Source organism: Humulus lupulus, chromosome 9, assembly GCF_963169125.1.
Source record: "Humulus lupulus chromosome 9, drHumLupu1.1, whole genome shotgun sequence".
NCBI classification, from domain to species: domain Eukaryota; kingdom Viridiplantae; phylum Streptophyta; class Magnoliopsida; order Rosales; family Cannabaceae; genus Humulus; species Humulus lupulus.
In genome coordinates, this window is record NC_084801.1 from 7,307,269 (window position 1) to 7,330,017 (window position 22,749).

General features: G+C 31.0%; 4 protein-coding genes across 4 annotated transcripts; 2 read left to right on the forward strand and 2 right to left on the reverse strand.

The window, feature by feature from the left end:
• Positions 1 to 595: 595 nt before the first annotated feature.
• LOC133801022 (coatomer subunit zeta-1-like) lies at positions 596 to 3,383 on the reverse strand. The gene is made up of 6 exons (XM_062239149.1): positions 3,267 to 3,383; positions 2,082 to 2,241; positions 1,477 to 1,624; positions 1,279 to 1,356; positions 1,015 to 1,099; positions 596 to 933 (listed from the first exon to the last, which is right to left on the reverse strand). Exons 1-6 carry the CDS (start codon positions 3,267 to 3,269, stop codon positions 874 to 876), a joined length of 534 nt encoding a protein of 177 aa, XP_062095133.1. The 5' UTR covers positions 3,270 to 3,383; the 3' UTR covers positions 596 to 873.
• A 3,820-nt stretch (positions 3,384 to 7,203) lies between these two features.
• Positions 7,204 to 11,411, forward strand: LOC133801025 (pterin-4-alpha-carbinolamine dehydratase 2, mitochondrial). Its single transcript, XM_062239151.1, has 7 exons — positions 7,204 to 7,353; positions 7,415 to 7,461; positions 9,299 to 9,396; positions 9,698 to 9,783; positions 9,971 to 10,094; positions 10,202 to 10,270; positions 11,070 to 11,411. Exons 1-7 carry the CDS (start codon positions 7,309 to 7,311, stop codon positions 11,156 to 11,158), a joined length of 558 nt encoding a protein of 185 aa, XP_062095135.1. The 5' UTR covers positions 7,204 to 7,308; the 3' UTR covers positions 11,159 to 11,411.
• Positions 11,412 to 12,525: 1,114 nt separating this feature from the next.
• LOC133801024 (probable methyltransferase At1g29790) lies at positions 12,526 to 15,475 on the reverse strand. The gene is made up of 2 exons (XM_062239150.1): positions 14,179 to 15,475; positions 12,526 to 13,045 (listed from the first exon to the last, which is right to left on the reverse strand). The coding sequence occupies exon 1, from the start codon at positions 15,342 to 15,344 to the stop codon at positions 14,190 to 14,192; it is 1,155 nt and encodes a 384-aa protein (XP_062095134.1). The 5' UTR covers positions 15,345 to 15,475; the 3' UTR covers positions 12,526 to 13,045; positions 14,179 to 14,189.
• Positions 15,476 to 18,221: 2,746 nt separating this feature from the next.
• Positions 18,222 to 21,270, forward strand: LOC133800476 (uncharacterized). The gene is made up of 7 exons (XM_062238442.1): positions 18,222 to 18,372; positions 19,678 to 19,743; positions 19,851 to 19,900; positions 19,986 to 20,050; positions 20,657 to 20,748; positions 20,846 to 20,917; positions 21,001 to 21,270. The coding sequence occupies exons 1-7, from the start codon at positions 18,370 to 18,372 to the stop codon at positions 21,037 to 21,039; spliced, it is 387 nt and encodes a 128-aa protein (XP_062094426.1). The 5' UTR covers positions 18,222 to 18,369; the 3' UTR covers positions 21,040 to 21,270.
• Positions 21,271 to 22,749: the final 1,479 nt, after the last annotated feature.

Below are 22,749 nucleotides of genomic sequence, written 5' to 3' on the forward strand. Positions count from 1 at the left end.
TTTGGGCCGAAAATGGGCCTTGATAAAAAAAAATTCAAAAATACAATTTTTTTACACTTTTTGAATTTTTTTTACTTTTCACATTTCTTTTTAACTTTGTTGTTAGTTTGGTAATGCTGATTTTTTACAAATTGGGTCTTGATAATTTTTTTTTAATTATGTTCTGATTTGGGTTACACTCGAACTCGTGTGCTCTTAATTTCAAAATCCAAACCCAACCCAAACCATGTTGAGTTCAGATCGGATTTCACCCAAATTTGACGGATTTTGTAAAAATTCAGGTTGGTCGGATTTGCAGGTTTTTCAGGTCAAATGTTCACCCTAGAAGTAATTGGTGCCATGTGGATGACCTACTATGATTCTTTTGTTGGTCATTCAAAAATTGTTTCTGTTAATGTTCTAAAGGCTAATTATAGCAGAATATTTAAAGACAATTTAAAATTTTACAAATTTTCTAAAATAAATTACTAAATGAAATTTTATCAGTGTTTAAGAGACTAATGATCACAGCCAAACTAGCCCCTTATTGGCATGAGTTTCAGATGCATATTGTCTATCCTTTTTTCTATTTCTTAAAATTGCTAAACTGACCATATGATGTTATACCCCTTTTTTAAATATATATATCCAAATCAAGTTTACAAGAAGAAGATGAAACAAGTTGGGAAGAGAAGATGATATTGACCAAAAGTAAGTAATGCCGATAAGAAAAAAGGAACTCTAATATTGGGAAGTAGAAGTCTCATATGCAAATACATTTTGGTGAGAACATGTTATAGCTCAAAAATTACAAGACTTGCACATCAAGTCACTCCAAACACACAAAATTACTTGTTCCCTTCTTGCTTCTCTTGTTAAAATCCGAGTCACTCTTCATTTAAGAAGAGATCTCGCTAGATGTTCGCGAGCAGTTGCCAGAGCTTGACTTATTGTCTGCAAAACCAAAAATGCATGAGAATGATGACAGTGTAGTCAGTTTGGTTTGCATAATTTCTGAGGAGAGAATGTTCATACCTGCTCAGATAATGGTGCCCCGGCATCCATACTATGACTTGCCACCTTTTGTGCTATAACGTTAGAGTCAGTCTCGAGGATAATGCTGCACAAAGATAAATTAGGTAAATCTGGGGAGGCCAAGGTGAATTTGTAGTTGGTCGGGGGAGGAGGGTGGAGGTGGGGCTCAACAAAACCAAGACTCGATACACATGACTACATAGTATATAAACGACAAACAAAGGATGCTGCTAATGCTTCATGCAACAGAGGAAACTTGCATACCCGCCATCAACAATTTCGTCAAGGCATAATAGAATGAGATCCAAGTTCTCAAGAGCTTCCTTCTTGTCTACATTGCCTCTGGAAGAAGATTGAAACCAATACAAATGGTAAAGCATTTAAAACTTCAGGGTGAAATATTAGAGCTTATGGAAAGCAGGCATACAGGAAGCATGGATTATAAAAATGAAAAGAGCAGACCTAAGAAGAAGACCAACTGCATCAAAAAAGCCCTGAAGAACTGTGGCCAAGATGAGTTCGTTTTCTTCTTCTCCTCCCGTAACAAAGAAATGAAGGTCTTGAACAAACTTATAGACAATAATATGGTTCTCAAGCATAGCAATTTCCGCTGTAGATTAAGTAGAAAAATATGATAATAAGAATGAAATAAAGCAAATGGTATATCTAAACTAAAAAGCACAAAAAACTGTTACTCGCATAATGTTACCAATAGCATTGCAAAATCCTTTAGGAAATAACCTTATTTACTAATTAAACAAAAAAAATATCAAACATGGGATACTTATAACTATTAATATGCATGATTCCAAAAAAACGGGCAAGCATGCAAAACTTCCAATAATGGACAGAGAGAAGCAGGCCAGCTGGTAAATTAGTATCAAATAGGACATTATCCTTGTATTTAACTAACAGCTAACAGCGCAGAGACCAAATATTTACAGGCATACATAATCTTCATTCAAGGGGATATCCAAGGAAACAAGACTAATTAGATGGCACATGGTTCACCTACAATGACTTGGACAGAAACACCTTGAAAGAAAATCAAAAGAAAGAAAGACTACCTTCTGTCCGGGCATTTGTTTTCTGGGTCTTGGTAAACACAGCTTTTTCAAAAGCTTCTTTTGTGCTATTTGTTGGCCAGTCTTCTGAATAATACTTGACAGCAACACGCTTGCCTTCAGAATCAAGGAGAAGGATGTTTTTCACAGATGGGCATGACTCCTGCCAAAACAAACAGGCAAACAAAAAAAATTAAATATCTCAAAATATCCTAATAATAAAACCATTACTTGGGTTGCAGCAACCGAATCTCAAACTTCTAATGAGAAAAAAATTGCAGCAACGTCCAAATAAAGGGTCACAAACTGAGTCTCACACTCACTTCATAGTAGGGCAAAAAAGTTTTACAAGTTCAAACACATTTACAGTGAGCCATCAATAGAGCACATTTCTACACTTAAGTAACTAGTCAAAATCTTTTTACTTACATGGGTAAGTATTCTGATAGGATACCAAGTATCTCAATCACAGAAAGATTAATAAAATTCCCTTTTGTTGCAGTACCAAAGGTCTGGTCTTAGACTCAGTCAAGAAAGTACAGTGAGTTGATCTAACTTGATCAGTATAAACAAATTCGAAGTAAAAATCTTTATAAACTGATCACAAAAGAGAGCGAAAATAAAAATGATACATCTTAATGAATAAATTTAATCATTACACAAAGGAATTTTCACACGCTAACAAGAACTCTTGCTCGATAACATAGTTCACAGCTAATATAGCTCCATATAAAGAATCAAATTAAAAATATAATTTTTTGATCTAAATTGATCAAGAAGTCAAGCTCTCAAGGGAAATGCATAATTTTCCTTCAAAGCACAGTGAGCTTTATATAATATACATGTATATATAGGATTGTCAAAAACATATAATTTTATTTAAAAAAAAAAAAAAAAAACGTGCAGGATCTAGACCTAATAAAAAGTTGGATCCGAACCCAATGATCGTGAAGCATTATAAACACAGATCACCTTCAATTCACAATCACATCTACATTACAAGCACTAAAACTCTAAATCCAGACCCCAAATCTACGCCGATAGTGTAATTTCTTAAATCGAGTGTACAAACAAACTAAAATTGAAGCCTGGAAGTCATCAAATAACAGTATTCTCATATAAAACGAACAATGTAATGATCGATTTGAAGAGAAAGAAAAGACTGTTAAAGTGAGAAGGAAAACTGACCATGTTTGTTTCCACAGAAAAACTTCCCCGGAAAATCTTTGAGCTTAGGCGGAGTCGAAAGATTCTTCAGCTGGAGTGACCCAATTCTGTGAAATTTTCACCGATTTTACGTTTCGTTTGGTGAAATTAACGAATTCAATTTTGGTCCCCCAAGTTTTATTATTTATAAATAGCCCCTCAATTATTTTTATTTCTAAATATTACCCACCTACAAGTAGAGGAATAAAATTAAGAAATAGAATTGTGATCCCTCGATTTTTCATTATTTTAAACTGGCCTATTATCGGTTAGTACACATGGGAATGAGTACCTGTTTTATCTTTTAGAATTGGAATTAGGGCTAATCATTGGGCGGGTTGGTTGGGTTACAAGGTATAGCAAAAGTGAATTTGTAACTTGTCTAATTAAAAAATAAATAAATTTAACCCGTCTAATAGTTTGGGCGGGTTGGTCGGATCAACCTGCCCAAACCGAAGTGGTATTTTTTTTTTTTACATTTTTGTAGTTTTTTTTCTTTTAAATACTAGTATTAATAGTGTGAAGTTTATCTTTTTAAGCTTAAAACAATATTTTAAATTTATAGTAAAAAAATAAAACAAAACTTACTTAATTTATATATTTATTTGAAAAAAATTCTTATATATTAATTGGCAATATATTAATAATTGCATCAACATTAAAAATATTAAACAAAGTAACAAACATATATCATTAAAATGAAAAAGAAAATTAATATAGTCCAAAGTCCAATTACAAACCAAAGTCCAATTACAAATATAAATTTAATTAAGTATAAATATATAAATTTAATATATTTATTTAAATGTATTAAAAATAATAAATTCTTAATTGGGCGGGTCGGATTATATTGGGCGGGTAGATAATTATTTTCAACTTGCCCAATGTAACAATTGGGCGGTTTAAATTTTGGTCGGTTTATTCGGGTTGTATTTTTTGACGGTTTTTTCGGATTAGTTTTGATAGTTTATTCGGGTTGGGCGGATTGTAAAAATTTATGCACAACCCTAATTGGAATGAGGGCCTCAGTTGTATAGAATGTTTTGACAAAAAATTAAGAACAATTTAAAAATAAAAAGAAAATATCTTAAAAAAACTTTGTGAAATAGTAAAAAAATGAAGTAGAAAAAAATGTTATTTAATTTATTTTTTATTCTACATATTTATTTTTGACTAATGGTTTGGCTAGATTTAACATTCACGACTGTACTAAAAATTAGAAGTGCGCATCCGATCCGATCTAACATTTTTACCCTTACTAATCCAATTCAATTAAAGGTTGGATGTTAGAAATCATCATACAATCCAATCCGACTTGGCCTGAAAAGCCAATCCAATCCAATATAATTTTAATTGTATTTGTAATTAGATTTGATCGATTATTTTGAATGTACTAAAAATTAGGGGTGATCATTCGATCCGATCTAACATTTTTACCATTAACTAATCAAATCCAATTAAATGTTGGATATTAGAAATCATCATCCAATCTAATCCGACTTGGCCTAAAAAACCAATCCAATCCAATCCAATTTTAATTGAATTTGTAATTTGATTGGATCGGTTATTTTGTCTTTGAATCTAAATTTTTAATACTAAAAAAATTAATAAGTAGAAAAAGCACACAAAAAACTAGACACTATGTAGTAATAATACTAAATTACATCTTTACAATTATAAGTGCTTGAAATATTAAATTTACACCATTAAGTCTATTAAATTTTATTGCTAATATCTCAAACTAATAACTAGGTGCTATAATAAATAATACGAGAACAACAATAATAACATCTCAAAAATGCTAAAACCTATGAAAAAAGATAAAATAATTAAATATATTTATAATTAATATGATATATATATAATATATATATTTTTAATTGTAATTGGATTGGATTGGTTTCTAATTGGATTTTCATAGTCTCATCCGTCATTCGATCAAATCCAGTTAACATCCAACTTTACAAATTCAATACAATTCAATTGTAATTGAATATCCAATTTTTTGTAATTAGATTGGTTTGGATTGATTCAGTGTAATTGAATTTGTTTGGATTCTGAGCACCCCTACTAAATTTTTTAATAACATCGTAGTAAAGCCATTAATGTCCAATACCTTCAAGCAACTCCAAAAGTTACTCTATTTTTTAGCTAAATTTGAAGTAACATGATTAAAAAGTTATGGGTCATTTGGCAAAATGGTCTATTTTTTTAAGTCATTTTGCACTCTGACCTAGTTTTGATAATTTTTTACAAAATAGTATCCAACACTAGCCAGTCGAAATTTTTCAGTCAGCCAGTCAAAAAATTCAGATAATTAGTCGAAATTATAAAATGAGATCATTTTGCAAAAAATTATTAAAAATATGCCAAATTACAAAATGACTTAAAAAAACATCATTTTTACCGATTACTCAAAAGCTATTTTGCAGAGTTACTTTTATCAAACTCCTTCAGCTAGCTCTTCTCGATACTATGTTTTGGAAGGTGAATATAAGGAAATGGATAGAGTGTTACTTATTATATTTCTCTCCATATTATAGCTAAAAAAAAATTAGAGAGCACATAAGAAATACTCTTAGTAGCATATCATTATTGATGTTATAGGCGAACCTACATTAAGCCTAGTTTAATATATTATTTACAACTTAGCTCTTTATATATATATATTTTGACATTTATATCCTTCTAAAGTATCTTACAATCTCAACACCAATAAATTTAGTATTATTTATGCCATTTCTAATTTACATTTTTTTTACAAAATTTTCTTCTCCGGTAAACAAAATTTAAGAGTATTGGTACCATTTAGTAACAATCTTGCATGTCTTAAGGTATTGTGCATCCTATAGTACCCTAGCATTTCTCAAATACTAGTAACTAGAGCTGTAAATATGGGCCAAGCTTTCTAGCACGGCGCGAAACTGGCACGAGCTCGGGAGGCACGAGCACGACACAACACGAAAAAATATGGGCTTGGACTAGGCACAACACAAATTGAAAATTGGTACGGCACGACACGACATGAGCCTGAGCACGGCACGACACGACAAGCCTGAAGGTATGACACGAAAGCACGAACAAACTAACTCGAAAGCACAACACAATAAAAAACCCGATATTTTGACATTAATAATGATAATAAATTTTTATTTGTCTATTATTTATAAATTAAAATGATAATAGAAGTCTTATTTTTCTCAATATTTATATTAATTTATTTTAAGATTTGTGAGTTAAATTTTTTAGCATTTATTAGTAGGTATTCAAATTCTAATAATTATCTTTGATATGATTTTGTGTAAAGTATTGTTAAAAAGTATATAAAAATATCTAAAACTATAATTTAAACAAAAAAATGTATTTGAATTGGTGGTAAGTTAATTAATTGTTAAAGATGAGTTGGATGGTTCAATTCCCTATCTTCACATATTTTGACAATAATAAAATAGAAATTAGTGAAAATAGACCTCATTTATAGTGTATTTTGGTGAAAATAGGCCCCATAATAAAATGAGTTTGAAAGTGGGCCGGCCTGATTTGAACCCAATACGACACGATATGGGCCGTGCTGGGCCTACTCTTTCAAAAATAGGCCGCCCGGTACGAACTATTATATGAGTATTTAAAATACTAGGAATCTAACTACTTTGGATTTTCATTGTTAATTATCTTTTTTTTTTAAATTGTGTTCAGTTTAATCTATTTTAAATACCTATATGACATTATTTATTTTTGTGATAAGTTTGAATATATTAGTTCTTTTCCTTTTAACTGTTAAGTATCCAAAATATGTTTTCATTATAGTTTAAGGTTATAGTTTTGTAATATAATTTATTTAATTTCTTTTTTTGAAATTGTAATATAATTTATTTGGAGGGGTAATTTTAGCGTTATTATTCAGTGCACATAACATTTATCTTCCAAAAAAAAAAAAAAATCTAAAACAAAGAGAAGAAAAGGTCGTTATCCTTGTGAAACTGTAACTGAATTTTGTCATATAAATCCCTCTCAAACCAACCAGATGCTGCGTCTCTCTCTTCTTTCCCTCTCTAAGCCCACGCCCAAGGTACCGACTCTCTCTCTCTTAGATTCTTCAATTTGTTGTTTTTGATCTGTGTTCGTTTCAGGTACCATTAACATCGGCGTTTCAAAGCTTGGTTGGATCTCATGGACGGTGCTTCTCTTCTCTTCTTTCCTTTTTTTTTTTTTTTTTTCATTTTTTCTGATTTTTATTTTATTATTTATATATGTGTGTATGAGTAAGGATGAATGAATAAAGGAACAATATTCGTTCAATTGGCTTCTCTTTTTCAAGTTCAAGGCTTCATCAGTACTTGTATCGCCTTGTTACAAGTTTGTGCTATTCGGAAAGACCGGTGAACAAGTTCAGTACTAAGCTTACCAATGGCAGTGCTGTGATTTCTGGGTTCATTTCCAATGAGAGGTTAGGAGATGGTTTGAAGTTTTACCTTAGAATGCGTGAGGTGAGTGTTGTTGTTGTTGTTGTTGTTGTTCTGGTTAAGTACAATATTCATATGTTATTAGAGCTTGTAGTGGTTTAATGGACTTAGGAAGATTAATGGATTGTTGTTCAAACTTGGGTTTGAGTTGGATGTGTATGTTGGTAGTGCCTTGGATTGATGAACAACAACTGTTTGTGGAAATGTCTAAGAAAGATGCGGTCCTGTGGGTGGAATGACATGGTTAATGAACAAATGTGGTGATCATGATGGCACAACTGAGGCTCTTCGACAGGATGTTAACATCAGGAGTTCTGCCTGATCTGGTCAAAATAACTGCAGTTCGTTTTACCTTGCTCTAATTTGGCTGCATTGATTCATGGTAGAGAGATTCATGGATACAAAAAAATGTTAGTTGTTGGAAAATAATGGTGATCAGTACAATAGTATTGGATATCATCGTTTTTTTACAGTGATGCAGATTTTGCCAAGATTACTTGACAGCGGGAAATTGAACTTGAACCAGGGCATTGTAGTAGTTATGTTCTGATATCCAAAATTTATGGAGTAGATGGTCGATATGAAGAAGTATCAGGAGTTAGAAATACATTGAGACAAGAAAATGTGTGGAAAACACCAGGCTGTAGTTGGATTGAGCTTAAGGTGGTGTACATACTTTTGTTACTGGTGATAGTGGCCATCCTGATGACAATGAATTTATGCTGATTTGATTTTGTTAACCTGCTCGTATTCGTGAGCATGGATATGTGCTGCGTGTCCTAAGCCTAAGCCATTTGTTCTGAATGTGAAAAAGAGAAGCTAATTGAAAGGGAATGTCTTCAATATTTTTACTGACATGTCTTGCATATTAGAATACATTTTTGTTTTCTTATCACACTTTTGTTTGGGATTCAAAGAATTTAATATAAATTGAAAGAATGGTACTAAAATACATTAATTTGTGTAGCTTATGCCATTACAGTGGGTAATGTTTTGTATTTGGGTGTCTGTGTTTGCTCAACTGGAATCAATATTTTGATTTTTTTTTCAGTAGCATTTGAGTGTGTACAGTGGGATTTCTAGTGTTGTTGCACACTTGCATTTGTTTATAACTTAAATTTATTCTTTATGATGAGTTACTTCAGTTTGATACATTGATTTAGGGAATCCATTTAAAGAAAATTATTTGGTGTTGAATTTTGTAAACATATGGAACTTCCAAAAACATAATTCTCTAACATATGGTATTTAGAGCTTGTTGTGCTTTTTGTAAACACATTTTACCTTATTGCTCTGATTTTTCTCCATGCATTGAGGTTGTTTCCTAATACTTGGTAAAATTTAATTCGGCACAAGAGTATTTAAAGACTTGGATTAAAGGTTCTTAATTATTCTTATTCATGGATTACAACAAACAAATTTTTCATCACGCTACAAGCTTTACAATGCCAGAAAACTAGTTTTTGTCATCATAATTGACTTCGTTTTTCACTATCCTTTTTCGGAATTGAAAATATTAATTAATATAGATGAGTTTCTACTCACTTACAGTGCCAGCATCCTATTATCTGAGATATTTCAAAACTATGAAGCGGTGTCATCAAGTAAAAGGCCAGTTTATGGATTTAGAACCTTTTGCACCAGCCAAGGTGCGTGTAGACCTTTCACCATCTTGTGATGAACCACACTGTGTAGCTTGATATTCCTTTCGGATGGTAGTAATTAGATGGATGATCTTCTACCTATCTTTATCCTTAGAATGTGTACTTTCTGGATTTTGTTTGCCACAGGCACTTATTGCTTTCTTTTTTTCCAGAATGCGGTGATACTGACCGTATTTGTAATGGAAATGGGCCTCTTTTAAAGTTAATAATTTTATAGATTGTACTTTTTTCCTAAAAATGGAAAGGAAAAAATTACATGATATTCTTGTTTTTTTGTCTCTGTCAGATTTGTCAACCAAGAAATGTGTGCCATGCAATTCCAAGGATTTGCGACCCATGACTGAAGAAGTTGCAAATCATCTGATTCAAAAGGTTTGTGGTTGAATGTCTTTTCTTCATCTAGATCATATATATAAAAGTTTTTTTTGGGGTCATAGGCATAGCTTAGTGATACTACACTTCTCTTTGTGAAGAGGAGTCCCAAGTTCAAAAGCTCCCCCCCCTGTCAAAATAATAATAATAATAATAATTTTTCTTCATTTATTTTTATACGCTTCAGGTGGATGGATGGAATCTGATTAATGAAGATGGTAAACTAAAACTGAATCATTCATGGAAAGTGAAGAGTTTCACTAAAGGATTGGAATTATTCAAGTTTGTAGCTGATGTTGCTGAAGCTGAAGGTATCTAGACTTGAACTTTCAATATTTTCTGATGCAAATATGTTTCCAAACTTCAACGTATGATTGATGTTGAATTGTGTGAAAATTATGTCGATTTGCTTCTGCAGGTCATCATCCAGATCTTCACCTTGTTGGATGGAACAATGTCACAATTGAGATCTGGACACATGCAGTTGGTGAGCATTTGCCATTGTTCAAACTGTGGTTTAAATTATTATTTTTCTAAGTGATAACCTAGTATAGAACCTTAGTTATACAAGTCCTCTTGCTATTAGGTCTATAATGTTTTTAAGTTATTACTTGGTAATCATATTTGGAAGTGGTTGATTGTTACATGACATACTAAATCACTTTCTGGTTAAGATTTTATAAATTAAAGCTGATTTCATCTTGAAACTGAACTATGGAATTTCGATTATGCTACTGTCTTTGACTCCTTGGTAAAGATATTAGAAGAATTGAGTTTTCTTTCCATCAGAGTGCAAAATGTTCACATTAAGGTTGTCCCACACACGTGTTGAGATATCTTAATCATAGTGCCTTTGGAGGTTAAAATGGGTCGTGTTGATACCCACTAAGGCTAGCTCAGTGGGCAAAGGGGTCTGACCCAGGTTCGAAACTGGCTGGGGTATATGCACACACTCACTAATACCATTGTGCTATCAATTCAAAAAAAGAAATGGGTCATATTGGCCACTGTACGGCATATGGTTACCCTTAGAAATACCTTATCTCTTTCCTCAATTGTCTCAGAACTTTATCTCCTGGCTCAATAATATTATAATACTGTTAATTGTAGATGAACTTTTCAACATGGGTTGGATGATCATGTACATAAATGAATGTGACCCACCAAATATTTATTTATTTATTATTATAATTTTTTAAGCTTAATTTTATTATTTCATTTGCAATATTTGACATTTGCTGCACTAGACTGACATCTTTTGCACTTGTAAATTGTAATGTAAATAGGTGGATTGACTGAGAACGACTTCATACTTGCTGCCAAGATCAATAAACTTGAGCTAAAACACCTGCTGAGGAGGAAAGTTTCCAGCTGAACTTTTTTGAGCTATGTGAAGTAAATTCTTGGCCAACCAATAAAGATGGTCTACTTCTCACGTTTATGCTCTGGTCTTAAGTAGACATCTAAGAGGTACTTATTTAGCTTGTATGTTTCTCCTCTCTTACAAAAGTGATGTTTTCTTTGAGTTACAGTGGTTAATATATTATTCTATCACCTAAATATCTCATGTTATGAAGGTTTGGAATGATTTATGCAGTCTGGTGTAATAAATTGCTTGAATTTTGTCATGTTGTTCGAAGCCGAAATTCTTATAAATATATTCAAAATTAAAAAAAATAAAATATTATTGATAAAGAGTTTATCTGAAATATTTTGCATGACATTGTTGCATGGTTGAAAACTTGGCTGAGCATCATAAGCACATATAATAGATAATAGCCTTTATCCTAATTTGTCAAAAGTTTTCTCAATGATTTCACTTTTTTGTGATGGCTTTGTTTGTTTTCTTCTGTGAATCATTTCCATGAAGTGCATGCCCATGGTGTACTATTGAAGAATTAATGGGAGTTGATTGTGACACCTGAGAACCCTCTATTTTCTCCATTGGTCACCACCAAACCAATGCTCTCTCTCTCTTTTGGTGGTGGTAGTTGAAAAAGTTAACTTAGATTGGAGTAACAAGCTTATTGAGTTTGAGTATTGATAAAGCTACTCCACTCCAACTAGAGACTATTTAATCAATTATTAGTCATTACATATGAATTAACCATTATAATTATGTTTTAATCAGTTAGAAATTTATGACCACAATGCCTCATTATATTTATGATGTCTTAAATTTTAAGTGTAGTTGATGGCATTGGTCATTGAATTATGCTATTTATTATGATTTTTTTTTAAATAATATTTAAGTCATGGAAGTTCAATTTTACTAAATAAATTGTGGAACATCTGCTTAAAAAATAAAAAACTTGTCCCAAAACACGTTCAGATATAACAACGCGAGTGGAACATATGATTTTTTTTATATATAAAATTTTAATTATTTTTTAGTGAAAAGAACTTAATTGCTATTTAATTCAAAAGTCAATAACTTAATTGCTAAGATTGTAACTTTAAGACATCCAATGGGAGAAACAATGGGACCATTAATTTCAATTATCTAAGAGAAAATTTTGTATAAAACAATGAACCATAGATAATTGAGTACAATACTACTATTACTAATGACAGGTTTTTTAGATTGTGAATTTTAATATATGGTAATAGGTGGGACAATGAATTAAACAAAAACTAATAAGAAGAACAGGCCCCTAAGAAAAAGGAACATAATTTTTTTTAAAAAAAATTTGCCATAATAATTGATTTTGTAAAAGTAGAAAGAAAATGTTAGACAAAATGGACTTGGCAATTAGCATGGGAAGTAAGACATTTATTGAGTTTTTCCTTTACTTTTTCAACCCAGCTTTTCTAAAATGGATTCAAAGCTTTTAGCAATGAAATATCTCACACTTTGTTCCTTTGCCTCTTTACCATTTTCCTGCTAAGAATTGTCTCAATAAAAGCATTGCTTTTTTCACAATATTCTCCATATTCTTTATTTCTAAAAAAAATTAAAGGAATAACTTTATCTTACAAACAGTCAAGATGCCAACAAAAGATTATCACTTCAGTCTTCAGCTAAGCTTTTTTTTTTTTTTCTTCACATGGATCTTTTGGTTCACCTTTTATCCCACTATGTTTATCTACTATTCCACAATTGCCCCTACCTTAATAACCAATTAAAAAATATAACCCACTTCAGTGGAAATAAATATGTTGTTTTCTTACTCCATTTCAAAGCCTCATCCATCTTCTAAGAGTGAGAGAAGAGAAGGTCTTTAAATCTTGGAACAAAAGTAATCCTTTTTATAAAGTTTTCCTGCAAGCCAGTTTATATCCATATCAGTAAGATTAACAAAATGGATCAATGAATATCACTAGTTGGGTTTCAACTAGTTAGAACTTGGAAATTATTATGTAAAACAATGTAGAACCATGTAAACTCACTGTTGACTCAGTTGTTGATCTACTTATGAATATGTTATTGGTCAAAAAGTTAGTAGTGATAACCCAATAGGGGTAGCTCACTCAAACAGTCAGAACAGTAATTTATTCCCACAAGATCTGAGGTTTGACTCCAATTATCTACACAGCAATTGCTATAGTTTCATCTTCCTATGGGTTAAAGTCCAGATACATAGCATTATCAGTGCTCTAACTTTTCATGAAATTGAATGATCTGGCTGAATATCACATCAACTCAACAGTGTGCAAGTGCAACTTCTAGACTAGAAGTGGTTCTTGCTTTACTTTTGTTTTGAGAGACTCTAAGATGATCCCAACAAAATAAGGGTAAATTTTGAGATCAAAGACTTCTCCTATCAAAATATCAGAAGTGTAAAAAAAACAAAAAGGTGAAATTGTTATGAGCTGAAACTAGATTATAAATGACACAAACACATATAAAGCTCTGCTAATACAGGGCAATAAATCAGATCTTTTATTGCTTACCAAATCTGACATCACTATCTATTTAATCACCATTACTCTCCATGAAGACTTTTTTTTTTTTTTTTGCATTGACCAAAATCAACAAATTGGTAACAAAATCCTGACTCATACATAGCCAAGACTATGAATTGGGTCAACAGAGTATGATCTTTGGATCACAAATGAGCCACCAATTGAGTTCAAAATCAAAAGCAACAGACACTGATAATTTAAGAATTGAGTATAACCAAATCCAAACAAATGTCAACACAATAGCAGGCAGCATTAAACCATCAAAACATCACAAATTGTAGTTCTTCTCAAAAAGATCTGAGTTGAGTATTATCCCATCACCATACTAAGTATCACAAACTCCTTGATCTACTTTAAGTAGCTAAAATTATAGGTACACCGACCCACCAACTAAAACTCAGATGGGAACTAATAAAAAGAGTAAATGATAGCATGGCAAAGTAGATATATGGATAGATAGATAGATAGATAGACTCGAAAGCTCATTACCTCAAAAAATCTCATTTGGGAATAGGCTTTTGAAGCAGAGCAGTCAAGTAAACCTCTCCATTCTTCAAACCAGATGAATCAGTCTTACTTGCAGTGGCCCATTTCACTTTTCTGTAACCCAATTTCCCAATCAATGGCGCATAAACCTTGTCAAGATCCACTCCTTTACTAAAGAAGTGATCCAACCACAAGTACCCTCCACTCCTCAACACTCTATCCACATCAAACAACAAGAATTCAAGTGTGGCAGCCGGAATCCACCTGTTCACAGCTCGGCCACACCGCACAATGTCCACAACCCCATCGAACACAGGCAACCGCTGCTGCAGCGGCACATGGAGTGGCACCAGCCCTCTCAGTGCCACAGCCTCAGTGTAAGGCGCCGCAACATTCAATGTAGTGGTCAGAACAGTGATGTTGTGGAGCTTCATTCTGGCTGCAAAGGTGCCTGTTCCGCCACCTATGTCCAGCCCGAGTCGGAGGACCGAGTTAGCAGCCTTAGCGATCTGAAGCAGCTGAGGAACCGGGAGGTCCAACTCGGACTTGTAGCTCAAAAAGTTTGAAACTTCACTGTTCATATCGAAACCCATGTTGGGATTCAGCCTGCTCAAGCAATCGAAGCTCTTACAAGAAGAGTACTTGCTCCACATAACGACGTCGTCTAGGAGCTTAGCCGGAAAAGGATCGTGCGGGAGTGAAGAGGAAGAGGGTTTTGGTGGGGTTTTAGAGAAGCAACGGCGGCGTGGAAGAGGGTGGCAGCCACGGAGGATGAGGGCCTCAACGACGTCGTCCGATCCAGGAGGACAGAGAGAGAAAGGGGTGTAGTTCATGTACTTGAAGAGGAGGTCAGGGTGGTTATGACAAGAGGAAGCTATGGGAGAGAGCTGAGAGTAGAGAAGGAGATCGGAAGGCATGGAGGTGGGTTTGTTCGCAGACGCCGTGGAGGAGTGTTCGGGGTGGTGGCGCGTGAGGTGATTGATGGTGGCGCGTATGGTTTGGAGCTGGTGCATGAGGTAATCAGGGACCTGTTGAGTTGGGGTAGAAGGCTTGGAAGTTGGTTGTTGAATGTTGGATGAGAGGTGGTAGAGTGAGAGTATGTTGGTAGCCACCATAGCCAACAGGAGAAGAAGATTCAGACCCATTGTGAAACTGAAACCCATTTTCATTTCTGAGTAGTCTTCTTCTTCCTCCTCCTCAAAGATCGGTGCTTTTTTGGTCCAAACTCTAAAAAGCCCTGAGATTTGAGGAGTGAGAGGTAAAATCTGAGATGGGTAAGTTGAAGTTTTGAGATTCAAGATTTGATCACTTGGGAATTTGTGGCCACTTGATCATGGAATAACTTATGTGGGCTCTACTTAATACTTGTGTTAGAAAACTTAATCTATATTTTTGTCGGGATCCTATGTTTTCTTTTTCTTTTTTTTTTAAAAATTTACAAATCTGAGAAATTGACTATAAAATTAACAAATTTTGGAAATAAACTGATTAAATTATGTAATTGCATGTGGAAAAGGGCCTACTTGCAATATTTTTCTTTAATAAAAGATATCTATTTCTTCATACCAAATGATTTGTTTAAATGATTATCAAAAGTTCCTTTCATCTTGTTTCATCTCATATTTTCTTTTCCTTTGTTTTTTATAAATTACACTTTCCAAGTCTATATAATTGAGTGTTTCTTTAGTACTAACACTCCAAACTATTGTTTTCTTTTTATCTTTCTAATCTGGATTTTTATTTTTTTATTTTGATCCTTTATAGTCACATGATCTCAATAAATGATTATGACTATAAATTAAGAACAATAGTCACGAGAAATTTAATAAGAGTGATGTTTACCTCGAATAATGTGGACTATGCTTTTATTGATTTTTTTTACTAATTCACAAATGACTCCATAATGTTCAAGAGATTAAAACCAAGTTAATGATATGTTCAAACATAGTCAAAATCATTCTTAAAAATCTATGATTCTTAAAATCTCTTAGGAATCTTTTGTATTTTTTTCTATTTCTTTAACCATTAACTCCAATATCTAAATATTTTGTAATTATTAGTCGTAAATAAAAAATTAAAGAATATATTTTACTTACATGTAAATTTCAATTCTACCTTCTTATAAATTTCCAAATATTTAATTATTCTCCAAACCAAACAAATAGTATTTTTGAGTGAACTATAATTTTTCTAAAAGATATTTAGAGCAAAAGTATTGAAGTCATTGTGTATTAGTTAAAACTATTAGTAACTCACAGTTAACTGTATAATCTAGAATTTCAATATTAACATCGAAAATATATAAATTATTGTAAAAATCACATAAATTCTTTTTTTTTAAAATATTATATAATTTTAGAACACAACACATTTAATTGTGATGGAGTTTAATTTTTTTTTAAAGTTAATACTATTTAATAAGATGTTTATTATTTAATTTATGAATTCAATTAAATTTAATATATTTATTATTTAACATACCATACATTTATATAATACATTACTTTACAAATTTTAAAATTTATTTATAAAAAAAAAATCAAATTATTAAACTTTAAAATTAATGTATTTTTTAAAAGGAAAATAATGCATTTGTTCATTTAATTTTTTAATCATCTTAAACAAATTAATTTCAAATTATTGTTTAGCTTCTACAATTAAAAAATTATTTTTTTGAGGTGTTTGGATAGAAAATTTAAAAAAAAAAAAAATTATTTAATAGTCTTTTTTGGAAGAAGCTGGGAGACTCTAGCTCTGTTGGCATAGCTTAAATAAGCATTTTTTAGCTTAAAAATATTAAAAAGTCCCATTTAATGCTTGATTGGATTTCTTATCCATTTAATGCTTTTTAGTGGAAAAAGCTCTTTCTAGTAAAGTATTATTTGGAGCTTCTCTATACAGTGCTTTTTGATATGACCAAAGCTAAAATCATAAATAATGTGAACCAAAATCTCAAACTTATCCTAAATGAATTTTGGAGAAGTTGTTTTCTACACTAAAATAATTTTTATAATTCTTAATTTACTTACAATAGTTATTTATATAGAAAAAAATAATCCACAACTTTTGCTTATTTTATATTTCTAGTTGTAAGTAAAAATAAAATCTTAGTTAAACGGGGTCAAGTACACGACATAAACTTATTTATGTTTTTTTTTTCACATTGTGAAATTGTAGATATATATATATTTCTTTAAAAAAATCGTTCATATTTTAATATTATCATCTTATAGTATTTTTTGGATAAATGATTATTTAGTATCTTGCGTTTTATTGAAATACAAACTTAGTACCATTTATTTTTTATAATTATCAATCGATACATTCTATTTGCAAAAGTTACATAGTTCGGTACCCTCCGTACGGTTAAAGTTTTAATATTTCTTGAATTCCTCTCATTTTAGTGATTCTTGATATTTACTTGTTTTATTATTTTTAAATGATTTAAATATATTTTTCATAATTCATAAAATAAAATAAATGTTTAATTAAAACTTTAAAATATTTTAATAAATAAAATTATTTTTAAAATAAATTTAATTAATTAAAAACAAAAGAAAATTGGAATTAAAAAATAAAAATAATTAATTAAAATATTATTAATTAACTTTAAATAAACCTAAATCTTTAATTTAATTAATAAAAAAAAACTTATATTTCACTTAATCTTACCCTCATAGCTCCCTCTCCTCCCAATCTCATTCATATTTTTTTTGTTTCCTAGTTTGATTGATTTGTTAATTAAATTAAAATTAAAATTTATTTAAAGTTAATTAATAAAATTTTAATTCTATTTTTTAATTAGTTAAATTTATTTTAAAGTTTTAATTAGATATTTATTTTATTTTATGAATTTTTAAAATATATTTAAATCGTTAAAATAAAATAAAAAGTAATATGAAAATATTAAAAATTTAAATATATGCTAAACTTTTTTTTTTAAATTATGTAATTTTTGTAAATTGAAAGTATGCCATCAACAAAAGTTAATAATTTTTTTTTTTTTTTATAAAAGACGTTAACCCAATAAAAATTAACTTTATTTTTAATGTTATATTACAAAAATAATATAAATTAATCCATTATATATATAAATATAATTTGATTGCGTTCGCAAAACGCGTACATACTGAACCAAAAAGTATTTCTGGTGGAGAGGACGAAGTAGATCGAAGCTCAAACCCTTTTCTTCCAATGGTAACTCCTTCTCTTTTTCCCCCCCTTTTTTTTTAGTTATTATCATCTTCTATTTTCCTCATTTCTTTCCAGTATTTTCTCTGCGATCAAACACACTATTAGGGTTCTTCATTTTCTTTTTTCTTTTTAATTATGAATTATAGCAGGCCGTTTCAACTAAATAAATCGAATTTTTCAGTTGTTTGATTATCTTAGAACCATGTTGGGTACTTCTAATTCATTGATTTGAGAAACAACGATCACCACTAAGATTGGAGTCTTTTGGTAAAATGACGTATTAAAGTGATTTTGTACTCTAATATAGTTTTAATGATTTTTGGGCTAAGTTTAGACAGAGATCATTTTTGCAAAAGATTATCAAAATGTCATAGGGAAAAATCAGTAAAAAAAAAAAAAAAAAAAAAGGGTATTTTTAGAGCATCTACAAATTTTTAGAAAATTATTGCGGAAAGCTAGGTTTAAACATATTGTTACTTATGCTTGTGCGCATGAAAAATAACATGTTTGAACTTATTTTTCCAGTACGGTAAACTATTAGAAATTTTTTGAAAATTTTCAAATGTTCTAAATATCTAAATAGCTACAATATACGGTTATGAAAAAAAGTACAGCCAAAAACTGTTCAACTCACGGGTCGAGAAATATTATGAGCCCTACCGGTAGGGAATGAAGAAAAGCCCTATAGAAAAATTGTCCTCTACATATATATACATATATCTGAGTGTGTATTAGGTTTTCAACTGATTGCTGAAAGAAACCCCAAAAATGAATTGTACTCAGAATTATCATAGTTAATTTTTTAGTTTGGTAGATTGAGGAAATACATAATGCTGGTTTTGCTATAACAAGAAGGTAGAGGAATCAAGTTGCACTTAGGAAATGCAATACAAGATTACAAAATCTATGCGAGGGGTTTAAAATATTCTCAATTGGATCATATAATGATCACATGCAACATGATATTCATATTCTTAAGTGTTTATCACATGTTGGGGATTGGTAGCTACCAGTTTTGAGTATTTCAAGCTAGCCATTTGGATAATACTGAAAGATTCTCATGAAGCTTTTTGAAGAAATATTTAATAATGAAAAAATCGGTTAAAGCTTGGCTCTGAAACGCTGTTTTGAAATCCTTATCCTGCTTCCATTTTTCTCCTCTCTTAACACATTTAGACATACATATTATAGTTTCATACTGTGTATGTATGTTGCAATCCCAATATGCACATGTCTCTAAGTATTCATGGATGTGTGCATCTACATGTGTGTTTATGTGTGTTAACTGTCTTTTGTTCTTTGGTTTAGGCTGATCCTGAATTGGAAGCAATCAGACAGAGAAGAATGCAGGAGCTTATGGCTCAGCATGGCATGGTAAGGCTATTGGCTATTCATTATAATGAGTACTTTTCTAGTTTATGTGATATTGCATTGCTCATGCTTTCATGCTAATATCATTGTTAAACTGTATTCATGAGTAGGCAAATCAATCAAATCCTGAACAGCAGAATGCACAGGAAGATGCGAAGAGGTTTGTACTGAATCGAGTTATCCTAAACAACTTTGCTTTTGTTAGGGAATAGGATCTGATTGTAATGTTTTGAGTGAATAATTAGAGAGGCAGATGAACGAAGGCAGTTGATGCTTAGTCAAATTTTATCTTCCGAAGCACGTGAAAGAAGTAAGCTTACATTCATACATAATTATGTTATAATGATTTTGGAAGCTTGTTTCTTAATTTCTCATCATACGTGATAATTTCATCTGTGCTTGTTTTTGCTGTTCCGTATCTCGGTCTGTCCCACTATTGGTATGTTTGTAATATAAAATTCCATTTCCTCCAATCTCCCATTGAATTAACAATTGTGGCATGGCATCATATGAAGCTTTCTGTGTGTCTAGTGTGTAATATTGCAGCTAAGAACCAAAAGATTGAAATATTTTTCTTTGGGTAATTGTTTGTTCTTTGTTTTTTTTTTTTTTCGAAAAGAAACTTAAAATTTGAATTATTTTATGTTTTTTGTAGCAACCTAATAAATTTTGCGGCAACTTGTAAAATTGGCAATATCTTACTTTTAGCTACATAATTGGCTTGTGAAAAACATGTATCAAATTGGTAGTTCTTGGTACTGGTGACTAGATTTAGCTTGGAGTATTTGAAAGGGACTGAAAATCGTTGGCTTTGTAGAAAGCACCCTTTTGGAGTTCATTTGCAAGCACAGACAATTAGACATGATTCTCTAGCAATGTGTATCTTTAGTTCTTAACCACGTTACTGTCTCCGCAGTTGCTCGTATCGCTCTGGTGAAACCTGAGAAGGCAAGGGGCGTCGAAGATGTTTTGCTGAGAGCTGCTCAAATGGGCCAAATTGCTGAAAAGGTAAGGTCTTAATTGTTCGACCTGCGTTTTTTTTTTAATCCTGTCAAAGAGCCAATGTGATTAAGAAGAAAGATAAGTTACAATGATCTATTAACAGGTTTCTGAAGAAAGGCTGATAGCACTGTTGGAACAAATCAACAACCAAACAAACAAACAAACCAAAGTCACAGTAAGTCCATTTTTCGCCATCTTTGCAAATTAGTTCATCGAAAGTATTTGGAATATTCAATTGAATCACTTCTTCTTTTCTAGATTCAGAGGCGTCGGAGTGTTCTTGAGGATGATGATTGATTAAACACAGGCTTGATATGATAATGTGTGTGATTATTGATTATGCAGTGCTTTGATCTTGTATCTAAAAATGATTTTATTTAGTGGGTTGTGAAATCATTTTGACTGTATTCATGCTTCTACTATATCCTTTTGGCATCCACTAAACTTCCATATTTTAGAATCTAGAGCATCTGTATTCCTATTTTATTTTATTTTATTTTTAAATGAATTTCACACAACTTTTAAGAATATATTTGTTGAGCCACTGTGTGTGCAGATAAATCACAATGGCTAGTAATGATATGTGCACCAAAAATAAACACTAAAATATTACCTATGTAATGTGACACTTTTTAAAATAGTAAATTCCATCTTAATTAAATGTGATTATTTATTAAAAATGTCATTTCATTATAAATAATATATTTTGTAATTTTATTTTGGATGCACATATTATTACTATTTTCATTTCTATGTGAATTAAAGCCATGAAACAACAAGAAAAGAATTGAGACTCGAAGGCATTAACAAAGTATATCTTCTAAATTTCTTATACAAAATTTTAACAAGCCAATTATTTTATTAAAAAGACATTAAAGAAGGAAATATGTATTATGAATGAATGAAGAACCTATAGTATGTAGTCTTTATAATTGGAAATAATTCATAAATTTTTTAGATTGTCTAATTAGTGTCAAAAATCGTGTTAATTTGTTTCCAAAAATTTAATGTTTTCATAAAAAAGAAAATATAATTGATAGAGACTATTTACACCCCAAAATTTTATAAGTACACCCTTGTACTAACTTTACCCAATCTCACCCCATTTTATTCATAGCAATCCCCATTTTCCAAATTAGATTTTATTTGAAATATAATACACCATTTTATTCATAGCAATCCCCATTTCCCAAATTAGATTTTATTTGAAATATAATACACCCTAATCTCACTGAATTTTGAAGAGGTATTTATAAAAATTAGAAGTTACTTTATTACAATATAAACTAAGTATTTATAAAAATTAAAAGTTACTTTATTATAATATAAACTAAATTAAAATTAATATAAATTAAAAATTAATTGGTAAACTAGTCCATTTTGGTGTAATAATATAAATGTTTAAAGTCAATTTATTATAACGAAGGATCAATGTGGGAACATAAATGTGATGGAAAAGTAGATCTAATGATGGGGAAAAAATAGTTGTGATAAATTGATTAAAGATGACTCTTACTTTTATTCACTTTGAAAATGTTTTTAGTATAATTTCAATATCCAATTCTACCAAGAAGAATTCAGTTAGCACAAATAGGTAATTTGAAATACATTTAGCACAATTACATGACTAAAATATAATTATCACAAATATAAGAGCAAAAAATATAACTATCACAGACATACGATAAAAAAACACAAATATTACAAACAAGTGAGTCTAATAAGGATAAACTTGTTGAGCCAGGGAAATTCCAATAAATTTGGGTTAAAAGTTTATGCAAAGAAATCTTGAAGATTAATTGCATGAGCATGATGATGAGAGCATTTTATAAGAAAACTACAATGGCTTTGAATGACAATACTTTGAGGGAAAACGACATTCATTTAACAACAGTAATAATTGATTAGAAGAAACTACAATAATTAAGAAGTGAACAACAATTAGCTGAAAATGCTGGGGCTGGAGGATTTTGACATGAGTCAAACCCAAGGAGAAAGGAAAATGCT